The 13795-nt window shown below is 48.6% G+C and overlaps 1 protein-coding gene across 1 annotated transcript in view; it reads left to right on the top strand.

The window, feature by feature from the left end:
• The window catches only part of FBXW8 (F-box and WD repeat domain containing 8), a 204909-nt gene extending 192818 nt beyond the window's left edge, over nt 1-12091 (top strand). Inside the window, exons 11-12 of the mRNA XM_038762758.1 lie at nt 8274-8390; nt 11359-12091. Of these exons, the coding sequence (XP_038618686.1) occupies nt 8274-8390; nt 11359-11503 (262 nt within the window). The 3' untranslated portion in view covers nt 11504-12091. The remainder of the gene's footprint in view (nt 1-8273; nt 8391-11358) is intronic.
• The last annotated feature ends 1704 nt before the right edge of the window (nt 12092-13795 follow it).

Genomic DNA, 13795 nt, shown 5'->3' with positions numbered 1-13795 from the left:
AGACACGTGGCAGAGCCGGGATTGTTATTATTATTAATAATAATAATAATGATGGTATTCGTTAAGTGCCCACTATGTGCCAGACACTGTAATGAGCGCCAGGATGGAGCCAAGCAAATCGTGTCGGACGCCGTCCCTGCCCCACGTGGGGCTCGCGGTCTCCATCCCCATTTCACAGACGGGGGAACTGAGGCCCAGAGAAGTGAGGGGACGTGCTCAAAGTCACACGGCAGACAAGTGGCAGAGCCGGGATTGTTATTATTATTAATAATAATAATGATGATGGTATTCGTTGAGTGCTCACTATGTGCCAGACACTGTAATGAGCGCCCGGATGGAGCCAAGCAAATCGTGTCGGACGCAGTCCCTGCCCCACGTGGGGCTCGCGGTCTTAATCCCCATTTCACAGATGGGGGAACTGAGGCCCAGAGAAGTGAGGGGACGTGCTCAAAGTCACACGGCAGACAAGTGGCAGAGCTGGGATTATTATTATTATTAATAATAATAATAATGATGGTATTCGTTAAGTGCCCACTATGTGCCAGACAATGTAATGAGCGCCAGGATGGAGCCAAGCAAATCGTGTCGGACGCAGTCCCTGTCCCACGTGGGGCTCGCGGTCTCCATCCCCATTTCACAGACGGGGGAACTGAGGCCCGGAGAAGTGAGGTGACGTGCTCAAAGTCACACGGCAGACAAGTGGCAGAGCCAGGATTATTATTATTATTATTACTACTAATAATAATGATGATGGTATTCGTTGTGCCCACTATGTGCCAGACACTGTAATGAGCGCCAGGATGGAGCCAAGCAAATCGTGTCGGACGCGGTCCCTGCCCCACATGGGGCTCACGGTCTCCATCCCCATTTCACAGATGGGGGAACTGAGGCCCAGAGAAGTGAGGGTATGTGCTCAAAGTCACACAGCAGACAAGTGTCAGAGCCAGGATTATTATTATTATAATAATAAAGATGATGGTATTCGTTAAGTGCCCACTATGTGCCAGACACTGTAACGAGCGCCAGGATGGAGCCAAGCAAATCGTGTCGGACGCAGTCCCTGCCCCACATGGGGCTCACGGTCTCCATCCCCATTTCACAGACGGGGGAACTGAGGCCCAGAGAAGTGAGGGGACGAGCTCAAAGTCACACGGCAGACAAGTGGCAGAGCCGGGATTATTATTATTATTAATAATAATAATGATGATTGTATTCGTTAAGTGCTCACTGTGTGCCAGACACTGTAATGAGTGCCAGGATGGAGCCAAGCAAATCGTGTCGGACGCAGTCCCTGCCCCACATGGGGCTCGCGGTCTCCATCCCCATTTCACAGATGGAGGAACTGAGGCCCAGAGAAGTGAGGGGACGTGCTCAAAGTCACACGGCAGACAAGTGGCAGAGCCGGGATTGTTATTATTATTATTAATAATAATAATAATGATGGTATTCGTTAAGTGCCCACTATGTGCCAGGCACTGTAATGAGCGCCAGGATGGAGCCAAGCAAATCGTGTCGGACGCAGTCCCTGCCCCATGTGGGGCTCGGGGTCTCCATCCCCATTTCACAGATGGGGGAACTGAGGCCCAGAGAAGTGAGGGGACGTGCTCAAAGTCACATGGCAGACAAGTGGCAGAGCCAGGATTATTATTATTATTGCTAATAATAATAATGATGATGGTATTTGTTAAGTGCTTACTATGTGCCAGACACTGTAATGAGCACCAGGATGGCCAAACAAATCGTGTCGGGCGCAGTCGCTGCCCCATGTGGGGCTCGCGGTCTTAATCCCCATTTCACGGATGGGGGAACTGAGGCCCAGAAAAGTGAAGGGACGTGCTCAAAGTCACACGGCAGACAAGTGGCAGAGCCGAGATTATTATTATTATTATTATTAATAATAATAATGATGATGGTATTCGTTAAGTGCCCACTATGTGCCAGACACTAATGAGCGCCGGGATGGAGCCAAGCAACTCCTGTCGGACGCAGTCCCTGTCCCACGTGGGGCTCACGGTCTTAATCCCCATTTCACAGATGGGGGAACTGAGGCCCAGAGAAGTGAGGGGACGTGCTCAAAGTCACACGGCAGACAAGTGGCAGAGCCGGGATTATTATTATTATTACTACTAATAATAATGATGGTATTCGTTAAGTGCTCACTATGTGCCAGACACTGTAATGAGCGCCAGGATGGAGCCAAGCAAATCGTGTCGGACGCAGTCCCTGCCCCACGTGGGGCTCGCGGTCTCCATCCCCATTTCACAGATGGGGGAACTGAGGCCCAGAGAAGTGAAGGGATGTGCTCAAAGTCACACGGCAGACAAGGGGCAGAGCCGGGATTATTATTATTATTATAATTAATTAATAATAATAATAATGATGGTATTCGTTAAGTGCTCACTATGTGCCAGACACTGTAATGAGCGCCAGGACGGAGCCAAGCAAATCGTGTTGGACGCAGTCCCTGCCCCATGTGGGGCTCGTGGTCTTAATCCCCATTTCACGGATGGGGGAACTGAGACTCAGAGAAGTGAAGGGACTTCCTCAAGGTCACACAGCAGACAAGTGGTGGAGCCAGGGTTATTATTATTTTTTATGGCATTTATTAAGTGCTTACTATGTGCAAAGCACTGTTCTAAGTGCTGGGGTGGTTACATTAATAATAATAATATTGATGGTATTCGTTAAGTGCTTACTATGTGCCAGACACTGTACTGAGCGCCAGGGTGGAGCCAAGCAAATCAGGTTGGACACAGTCCCTGTCTCACGTGGGGCTCACAGTCTCAATCCCCGTTTTACGGATGAGGGAACTGAGGCCCAGAGAAGTGAAATGACTTTCCCAAGGTCACGCAGCAGACAAGTGGCAGGGCCGGGATTAGAACCCGGGACGTTCTGAGTCCCGGGCCGAGCTCTATCCACGATCCCGCGCTGCTTCTCATGAGACCGTGAGCCCACTGTTGGGTAGGGACCGTCTTTCTATGTTGCCAACTTGTACTTCCCAAGCGCTTAGTACAGTGCTCTGCACACAGTAAGCGCTCAGTAAATACGATTGATTGATTGACCAACCGTCCCACACAGTGTAGCGGTGAGCAGGGGGCCGCTACTGGTAAAACTCCTAGGCTGAATCTGGCTACACTCGGAGCCTCTAAGACCGTAATCTAGCTGTGGGCGGGGAATGTGTCTGTTTATTGTTCTGTTGTCCTCTCCCAAGCGCTTAGTACAGTGCTCAGCACACAGTAAGCACTCAATAAATACGATTGGATGAAAGAATTCATGAATGATCGAGCGGGGACTCGCCGTCTAAGAGGGAGGGAGAGGAGGGAAGCAGTGTGGCCAAGGGAAGCGTTCTGCCCTTATTATTATTATTATTTTTATTACTAGGGTACTTGTTAAGCGCTTACTATGTGCCAGGCACTGTCCGAAGCACCGGGGAGTCAGAGGTCATGGGTTCGAATCCCAGCTCCGCCAGTTGTCAGCTGTGTGACTTTGGGCAAGTCACTTCCCTTCTCTGTACCTCAGTTACACATCTGTAAAATAGGGATGAAGACTGTGAGCCACTGTGAGCCCCATGTGGGACAACCTAATCACCTTGTATCCCCCCCAGCACTTAGAACAGTGCTTTGCACATAGTAAGTGCTTAATAAATGCCATTATTATTATTCTCTGTGCCTCAGTTACCTCATCCGTAAAATGGGGATGAAGACTATGAGCCCCATGTGGGACAACCTGATCACCTTCTCTCTCCCCCAGCACTTAGAACGGCACATAGTAAGCGCTTAACAAATGCCACTATCATTATTATTATTATTATTATTATTATTATTATTATTATTATTATTATTATATCTACCCCAGTGCTTAGAACTGTGCTTGGCTTAACAAATAATAATAGTAATAATGATGATGGCATTCATCAAGCGCTTACTACGTGCAAAGCACTGTTCTAAGCACTGGGGAGGTTACAGAGTGCTCAGGTTGTCCCACGTGGGGATCACAGTCTTAACCCCCATTTTACAGATGAGGTCACTGAGGCCCAGAGAAGTTAAGTGACTTGCCCAAAGTCACACAGCTGACAATTAGTAAGTGCTTAACAAGTGCCAGTATTATTATTATCATTATTACTGTCATTATCGTCACAATCACCTTGTCTCCCCCCAGTGCTTAGAACAGTGCTTCGCACATAGTAAGTGCTTAACAAATACCATTATTATTGTTATTATTATTATTATTATCTCTTCCTCCCTTCAAGGCCCTACTGCGAGCTCACCTACTCCAGGAGGCCTTCCCAGACTGAGCCCCTTCCTTCCTCTCCCCCTCGTCCCCCCCTCCATCCCCCCCATCTTACCTACTTCCTTCCCCCACAGCACCTGTATATATGTATATATGTTTGTATATATTTATTACTCTATTTATTTATTTATTTATTTTACTTGTACATATCTATTCTATTTATTTTATTTTGTTAGTATGTTTGGTTTTGTTCTCTGTCTCCCCCTCTTAGACTGTGAGCCCACTGTTGCGTAGGGACTGTCTCTATGTGTTGCCAACTTGTACTTCCCAAGCGCTTAGTACAGTGCTCTGCACACAGTAAGCGCTCAATAAATACGATTGATTATTATTATTATTATTATTTTTATTATTACTACTATTATTCTCTCTGCTGTGATCCCCGGAGCTGCGCTAGCCCTGCTGTACCTCGTTCTTCCACACGGTGGCGCCAGAAGCCCTCTAGTTTCCCAGCCTTCATTCATTCATCATCCAGTCGTATTTATTGAGCGCTTACTAGGTGCAAAGCACTGTACTAAGCGCCTGGGAGAGTCCAACAGAACAATAAACAGACACATTCCCTCCCCACAAGGAGCTGACTGTCTAGAAGGGAAGACAGACATTGACAATAATGATGGTATTAAGCGCTTACTATGTGCCAAGCACTGTTCTAAGAGCTGGGGGGGATACAAGATGATCAGGTTGTCCCACTTGGGACAAGTCACTTGACTTCTCTGGGCCTCAGTTACCTCATCTGGAAAATGGGGATGAAGACTGCTCACAATCAATCAATCAATCAACCGTATCTATTGAGCGCTTACTGTGTGCAGAGCACTGTACTAAGTGCTTGGGAAGTCCAAGTTGACAACATATAGAGACAGTCCCTACCCAACAGTGGGCTCACAGTCTTCATCCCCATTTTCCAGATGAGGTAAATGAGGCACAGACGATAATAATGATGTTGGTATAAGCGCTTATTCATTCATTCAATTCAGTCGTATTTATGGAGAGCTTACTGTGTGCAGAGCACTGTACTAAGCGCTTGGGAAGTACAAGTTGGCAACGTATAGAGACGGTCCCTACCCAACACTGTACTAAGCACTGGGGTAGATAAGCTTATCAGGTTGGACACAGCCATTGTCCCACATTCATTCATTCATTCCTTCAATCATATTTATTGAGCACTTACTGTGTGCAGAGCACTGTACTAAGCGCTTGGGAAGTCCAAGTCGGCAACATCTAGAGACGGTCCCTCCCCAACAACGGGTTCACAGTCTAGAAGGGGGAGACGGACGACAAAACAAAACACGTGGACGGGTGTCAAGTCGTCAGACTGTGAGACCACATGGGACTCACAGTCTCAATCCCCATTTTACAGATGAGGGAACCGAGGCCCAGAGGAGGGAAGTGACTTGCCCAAAGTCACACAGCAGACAAGTGGCGGAGGCGGGATTAGAACCCAAGTCAGTCCGTCAGTCAGTCAGTTGATTTATTGAGCACTTACCGTGTGCAGAACTGTACTGAGCACCATAGGGCAGAAACACCCGAGGACCAGCGGGGAAGCAGAGTGGCCTATTCATTCATTCATTCATTCAATCGTATTTATTGAGCGCTTACGGTGTGCAGAGCATTCATTCATTCATTCAATCGTATTTATTGAGCACTTACTGTGTGCAGAGCACTGTACTAAGCGCTTGGGAAGGCCAAGTTGGCAACATCTAGAGACGGTCCCTACCCAACAGTGGGCTCACAGTCTAAAAGAGAAGCAGGTATAGAGAGAAGAAGGTATAGAGAAGCAGCGTAGCTCAGTGGCAAGAGCACGGGCTTTGGAGTCAGAGGTCATGGGTTCGAATCTCGGCTCCACCGCATGTCTGCTGTGTGACCTTGGGCAAGTCACTTCTCTGAGCCTCAGTTACCTCATCTGTAAAATGGGGACTAAGACTGTGAGCCCCACGTGGGACAACTTGATCACCTTGTATCCCCCCCCAGCGCTTAGAACAGTGCTGTGCACATAGTAAGCGCTTAACAAATGCCATCATTATTATTATTATTATTATAAAAGGGGGAGAATAGAGCGTGCATAGAGCACGGGCCCGGGAATCTGTAAGCTTGTGTGTTCAGGGAATGTGTCTGCTTATTGTTCTGTTGGACTCTCCCAAGCGTGTCGCAATCAATCAATCAATCAATCAATCGTATTTATTGAGCGCTTACTGCGTGCAGAGCACCGTACTAAGCGCTCGGGAAGTCCAAGTTGGCAACATATAGAGACGGTCCCTGCCCAACAGCGGGCTCACAGTCTAGAAGGGGGAGACAGACAACAAAACCAAACATACTAACAAAATGAAATAAATAGAATAGATATGTACAAGTAAAATAAGTAAATAAATAAATAAATAAATAAATAAATAAACAAATAAATAAATAAATAAATAAATAAATGGAGTAATAAATATGTACAAACATATATACATATATACAGGTAGCACAGTGCTCTGCACCCAGTAAGTGCCCAATCCATACCATGGATGGACTGCTTAATTGCCGGGTGAGCCTCTAAACTATCAGCTCTCCGGGGGCAGGAAATGTGTCCCTTTATTGCTCTGGCATCCTCCCCCAAGCGCTTAGTAAAGCGCCCTGCACACATTAAGCGCTCAGCAAGTACAGTCGAGAAGCAGCGTGGCTCAGTGGAAAGAGCCCGGGCTTGGGAGCCGGAGGAGGCGGGTTCTAATCCCGCCCCCGCCACTTGTCTGCTGTGTGTCTTTGGGCAAGTCTCCCCCTTCTAGACTGTGAGCCCGTTGTTGGGTAGGGACCGTCTCTATATGCTGCCGACTTGGACTTCCCGAGCGATTAGTACAGTGCTCTGCACACAGTAAGCGCCCAATAAATACGATTGAACGAATGAATGAAGTCACTTCACATCTCTGGGCCTCAGTTCCCTCATCTTCTAGACTGTTAGCCCGTTGTTGGGTAGGGACCGTCTCTCTATGTTGCCGACTTGGACTTCCCAAGCGCTTAGTACAGTGCTCTGCACGCAGTAAGCGCTCAATAAATGCGATTGATTGATTGATTGATCTGTAAAATGGGGGTGACAACTGTGAGCCCCACTTGGGACCCCCTATTCATTCATTCATTCATTCAATCGTATTTACTGAGCGCTTACTGTGTGCAGAGCGCTGTACTGAGCGCTTGGGAAGTACAAGTTTGGACGGTCCCCACCCAACAGCGGGGCTCACAGTCTACAAGGGGGAGACCGACAACAAACCAAAACATTTCAACCAAATAAATAAAAAATAAATAGAATATGTGCAAGTAAAATAGAGTAATAAATATGTACAAACATGTATACATATATACAAGTAAGATAAATAAATAGAGTAAGAAATATGTACAAACATATATACAGGGATTATTCATACTTACCTTGTATCTATCCCAGCGCTTAGGACTCAAGGCCCTGCTGAGAGCTCACCTCCTCCAGGAGGCCTTCCCAGACTGATCCCCTTCCTTCCTCTCCCCCTCGTCCCCCTCTCCATCCCCCCCATCTTACCTCCTTCCCTTCCCCACAGCACCTGTATATATGGATATATGGTTGTACATATTTATTACTCTATTTATTCATTTATTTTATTTGTACATATCTATTCTATTTATTTTATTTTGTTAGTATGTTTGGTTTTGTTCTCTGCCTCCCCCTTTTAGACCGTGAGCCCACTGTTGGGTAGGGACCGTCTCTATATGTTGCCAACTTGGACTTCCCAAGCGCTTAGTACAGTGCTCTGCACATAGTAAGCGCTCAATAAATACGATTGATGATGATGATGACAGTGCTTGGCACATAGTAAGCGCTGAACAAATACCATCAATCAATCAATCAATCGATCGTATTTATTGAGCGCTTACTGTGTGCAGAGCACTGTACTAAGCGCTTGGGAAGTACAAGTTCATTTACTGTTATTATTATTATAATTGAATGAATGAATGAACGACCCCCCTCCCCTGTGTCGTAGGCACCCTGTGCGTCACGTCTGGTTCAACGCCCACAGCCTCATCACGGCCAACGTGCCCGACGAGAAGACGCCCCGCGGAGCCAGCCTCACGGACGATGACCTGACCGCCCACCGGAGGTTGGGACAACCAGGGCGGCGGAAGGGGCGGGAGGGGGTCAATCAATCAATCGTATTTATTGAGCGCTTACTGTGTGCAGAGCACTGGACTAAGCGCTCGGGAAGTCCAAGTTGGCAACACACAGAGACAGTCCCTACCCAACAGCGGGCTCACCTGGCATCGCTCCTGCTCACCTTGGCTGTGGGGATGGGCCAGGATCAATCAATCAATCAATCAATCGTATTTATTGAGCGCTTACTGTGTGCAGAGCACTGGACTAAGCGCTTGGGAAGTCCAAGTTGGCAACACACAGAGACAGTCCCGACCCAACAGCGGGCTCACCTTACATCGCTCCCGCTCACCTTGGCTGTGGGGATGGGCCAGGATCAATCAATCAATCAATCAATCTTATTTATTGAGCGCTTACTGTGTGCAGAGCACTGTACTAAGCGCTTGGGAAGTCCAAGTTGGCAACATATAGAGACGGTCCCTACCCAGCAGTGGGCTCACAGTCTAAAAGGGGGAGACAGAGAACAAAACCAAACACACTAACAACAAAATAAAATAAATAGAATAGATATGTACAAGTAAAATCAATCAATCAATAAATAGAGTAATAAATATGTACAAACATATATACATATATACAGGTGCCCCCTGATAAGAACCAATCAATCAATCGTATTTATTGAGCGCTTACTGTGTGCAGAGCACCGTACTGAGCGCTTGAATCAATCAATCAATCAATCAATCGTATTTATTGAGCGCTTACTATGTGCAGAGCACTGTACTAAGCGCTTGGGAAGTACAAATTGGCAACACATAGAGACAGTCCCTACCCAACAGTGGGCTCACAGTCTAAAAGTGGGCTCACAGTCTAAAATCAATCAATCAATCAATCATATTTATTGAGCGCTTACTATGTGCAGAGCACTGTACTAAGCGCTTGGGAAGTACAAATTGGCAACACATAGAGACAGTCCCTACCCAACAGCGGGCTCACAGTCTAAAAGGGGGAGACAGAGAACAGAACCAGACATACCAACCAAATAAAATAAATAGGATAGAAAGGTACAAGTAAAATAAATAAATAAATAAATAAATAAATAGAGTAATAAACTCTATTTTAGTAAGCTTGAACTTACTAAGAACAATAATCGTGATATTCGGGAAGTGCTCGCCGTGTGCCAGGCTCTTCCCGGGTGCAGACTGTGCTAAGCGCTCGGGAGAGTCCAGTCCAACAGGGTTGGTTGGATCCCTTCTAGACTGTGAGCCCGCTGTTGGGTAGGGACCGTCTCTAGATGTTGCCAACTTGTAATGATAATAATAATAATGTTGGTATTTGTTAAGCGCTTACTATGTGCCAAGCACTGTGCTAAGCGCTGGTGAGGTTACAAAGTGATCAGGTTGCCCCGCGGGGGGCTCACACAATTTGAAGGCCCTCGGTTCCCTCAGCCGTAAAATGGAGATTGAGACTCCACTGTAAAATGGAGATTGAGATGGAGATTGAGATTGATCCAAGCGCTTAGTACAGTGCTCTGCACATAGTAAGCGCTCAATAAATACGATTGATTGATTGATTGACTGTGAGCCCCATGTGGGACAGGGGTCTGTGTCCGACCTGATTTGCTTGTATCCGCCCCAGCACTTAGTACAGTGCCTGGTGTGCAGAGCGCTGAGGGAAGCAGCGTGGCTGAGCGGCAAGAGCCCGGGCTCGGGAGCCAGGGGTCATGGGTTCTAATCCCGCCTCCGCTACTTGTCAGCTGTGTGAATTTGGGCAAGCCATTTAATAATGATAAAATAAGAATAATAATAATGGCATTTATTAAGCGCTTACCACGTGCAAAGCGCTGTTCCAAGCGCTGGGGAGGATACAAGGTGATCAGGTTGTCCCACGGGGGGCTCACAGTCTTCATCCCCGTTTTACAGATGAGGGAACTGAGGCCCAGAGAAGTGAAGTGACCAAAGTCACACAGCTGACAATTGGCAGAGCCGGGATTTGAACCCATGACCTCTGTACTTCCCAAGCGCTTAGTACAGTGCTCTGCACACAGTAAGCGCTCAATAAATACGATTGATTGATTGATTGAGAAGCAGCGTGGCTGAGCGGAAAGAGCCCGGGCTCCGGAGTCAGAGGTCATGGGTTCCAATCCCGGCTCCGCCAATTGTCAGCTGTGGGACTCCGGGCCTCAGTTCCCTCAGCCGTAAAATGGGGATGAAGCCTGTGAGCCACCCCGTGGGACAACCTGATTACCTTGTACCCCCGCCCAGCGCTTAGAACAGTGCTTTGCACATAGTAAGCACTTAAAAATGCCATTAGTATTATTATTGCTCAGTAAATACGATGGATTGATTGATTGAGAAGCAGCGTGTCTCAGCGGAAAGAGCCCGGGCTTCGGAGTCAGAGGTCATGGGTTCCAATCCCAGCTCCGCCAAGTGTCAGCTATGTGACTCCGGACCTCAGTTCTCTCAGCCGTAAAATGGGGATGAAGCCTGTGAGCCACCCCGTGGGACAACCTGATTACCTTGTACCCCACCCCCCAGCGCTTAGAACAGTGCTTTGCACATAGTAAGTGCTTAAAATGCCATTATTATTATTATTATTATTATTATTATTATTATTATTCTCTGGGCCTCAGTTCCCTCGTTTGTAAGATGGGGATGAAGACTGTGAGCCCCACGTGGGACAACCTGATTACCTTGTACCCCCGCCCAGCGCTTAGAACAGTGCTTTGCACATAGTAAGCGCTTAAAAATGCCATTATTATTATTATTATTATTCTCTGGGCCTCAGTTCCCTCATTTGTAAGATGGGGATGAAGACTGTGAGCCCCACGTGGGACAAGCTGATGACCTGGTAACTTCCCCAGCGCTTAGTACAGTGCCCGGCACAGAGGAAGCGCTTAACAGATACCGTCATTATGGTTCTTACGGGCGGTGGTCGGGCCTGATGGGGACCGTGGGTCACGCGGGCGGTTCTTCCCACAGGCACCGGGGCATCATCCAGGCCTACGAGTTCTCGGCGGAGCGGCCGGCCCAAGAGAGCGTCCTCCCCATCTGCCGCTCGTCCTACGACGAGGTGACCGGCTACAACTACAACATCGGCCTGGCCGTCCCCTACGACAACATTTAGGGCCGGGGAGGGCCAGGACGGGCCCGGAGTCTGTTATTTGGGGGGCTCTCCGGGGCTGGGGACGCAGATCCGGGTGGTGGTGGAGGGAAGGTGGGGGGATTCCCAAAAAAGAGCCCACGTTGAGGCCCACTGGAGCTCACTAAGGTGCCCCGTGCCCGCAGCTTCTTGCCGCCCATTACCCAGCGAGGTCTTTTGGGTGCCCTCTCTGGGCCACAACCCAGCCGCGGTCCGGCGGGCGGAGATTTCCGGAGCCTCCACGGCACCGAGCGGGCAGCCTTTTACCGTTTGGAAAGTCCTCGGAGGCCGGAAGCCCCGCAACAGCGGGCAGGACTCCAGTTAGACTCTAAGGCTTCGCCTACAGGAGCCCCCCAACCCTCCCGGGGGTCGGTTCCAGAAGTCGCTTCTGCTGGTGGTTGTGAGCGCGGGCGGGGAGCGTCTGCATGCTCAGCCCGGACGGGAGCATCCTTCCGGCTCCCGGCATCCTCATCTCTTCTGGAGAAACCGTGCTGAGCGCTCAGGTCCGAGGGGGACGGGAGGAGGGGGAGAAGGAAGAGGAGGAGGAGAAGGAAAAGGAGGAGGAAAAGGAAGAGGAGGAGGAAGAGAATGAGGAGGAGGAGAAGAGTGAGGAAGAGGGGGAGAAGAGGAGGAGGAAGAGAAAGGAGAAGGAGAGGAGGAGGAGGGGCAGAAGGAAGAGGAGGAGGAGGAGGAAAAGGAAGAGGAGGAGGAAGAGAATGAGGAGGAGGAGAAGAGTGAGGAAGAGGGGGAGAAGAGGAGGAGGAAGAGAAAGGAGAAGGAGAGGAGGAGGAGGGGGAGAAGAGGAGGAGGAGGAAGAGGAACAAAAGCAGCCATAGAACAACATTCCTCTTTTCAGTCCGGAGAGAAGCGTTCTCTCCCCCCTTCCCGCCATTCTGGGAAAGAGCCTCCTGTCCTCCCTCAGTTTCTCTCTCTCACCCCAGGCGATCACAAAGGAAACCCTTCACTCCTTCCAGCAGTGTCCCCTCTTTGACATTTATCGCGTCGGCCCCGTGACTCGGGCTAGTTCTCCCCACTTCACTGTGTCGTTGGGAAACGGGAGCGGACCACTGGGCACAATATATATTTTCTCACGGTAAAAACTCGCCTCGACTCCTTTCGTGGGCCCGTCGAGGCCCCGAGCGGGAAGGGACCTCCCGAGGTCAACCGGGCCGGCCTCCTGCCGCGGGGCAGGGGAGGATTAAACCATCGGGATCTAGGGCCTGGAAGAAGGCGGGTTGACTCCGGCCGGAATCGGGGGGCGGTGGGGGGCACATTGCTTCCCGTTATCGGGCAATCGGCGGATTTTCCGAGTGTTTATTCACCACAGAGCAACTGTACTAAGCAGTTGAGAGTGCAATTGAATTAGTGGACATGATCTCTGTCCTCAAGGACCTTACAGTGCTTGGCACATAGTAAATGCTTAACAAACACCATCATTATTATTATTATTATTATTATTATCATTATTATAATGATAATAATAATCATTATCATTATTATAATGATAATAATAATAATGATGGTGTTTGTTAAGCGCTTACTATGTACAAAGCACTGTTCTAAGCACTGGGGAGGTTCCAAAGCGATCAGGTTGTCCCTGTGGCTCAGTGGAAAGAGCCCGGGCTTTGGAGTCAGAGGTCATGGGTTCAAATCCCGGCTCCGCCAATTGTCAGCTGTGTGACTTTGGGCAAGTCACTTAACGTCTCTGGGCCTCAGTTCCCTCATCTGGAAAATGGGGATTTAGACTGTGAGCCCCACGTGGGACAATCTGATCACCTTGTAACCTCCCCAGCGCTTAGAACAGTGCCTGGCACGTAGTAAGTGCTTAATAAATGCCATCATTATTATTATTATTATTTTACAGATGAGGTAACTGAGGCCCACTCTATTTAATTTATTACCATTACTCCATTTATTTATTTTACTTGCACATATCTATTCTATTTTATTTTGTTAATATGTTTGGTTTTGTTCTCTGTCTCCCCCTTCTAGACTGTGAGCCCACCGTTGGGTAGGGACCGCCTCTATATGTTGCCAACTTGTACTTCCCAAGCGCTTAGTACAGTGCTCTGCACACAGTAAGCGCTCAATAAATACGATTGATTGATTGATTGAAGTGACTTGCCCAGAGTCACACAGCTGTCAAGTGGCAGAGCCGGGATTTGAACCCACGACCTCCGACTCCAAAGTCCGGGCTCTTCCCACTGAGCCACGCTGCTTCTCTACAGTCTGCTGTGTGCAATCAATCAATCAATCAATCGTATTAATTGAGCGCTT

This window comes from Tachyglossus aculeatus, chromosome 21 (genome assembly GCF_015852505.1).
Source record: "Tachyglossus aculeatus isolate mTacAcu1 chromosome 21, mTacAcu1.pri, whole genome shotgun sequence".
Lineage (NCBI taxonomy): Eukaryota > Metazoa > Chordata > Mammalia > Monotremata > Tachyglossidae > Tachyglossus > Tachyglossus aculeatus.
Note: the sequence above shows the minus strand (reverse complement) of the source record. Positions and strands in the feature narration are given on the sequence as shown.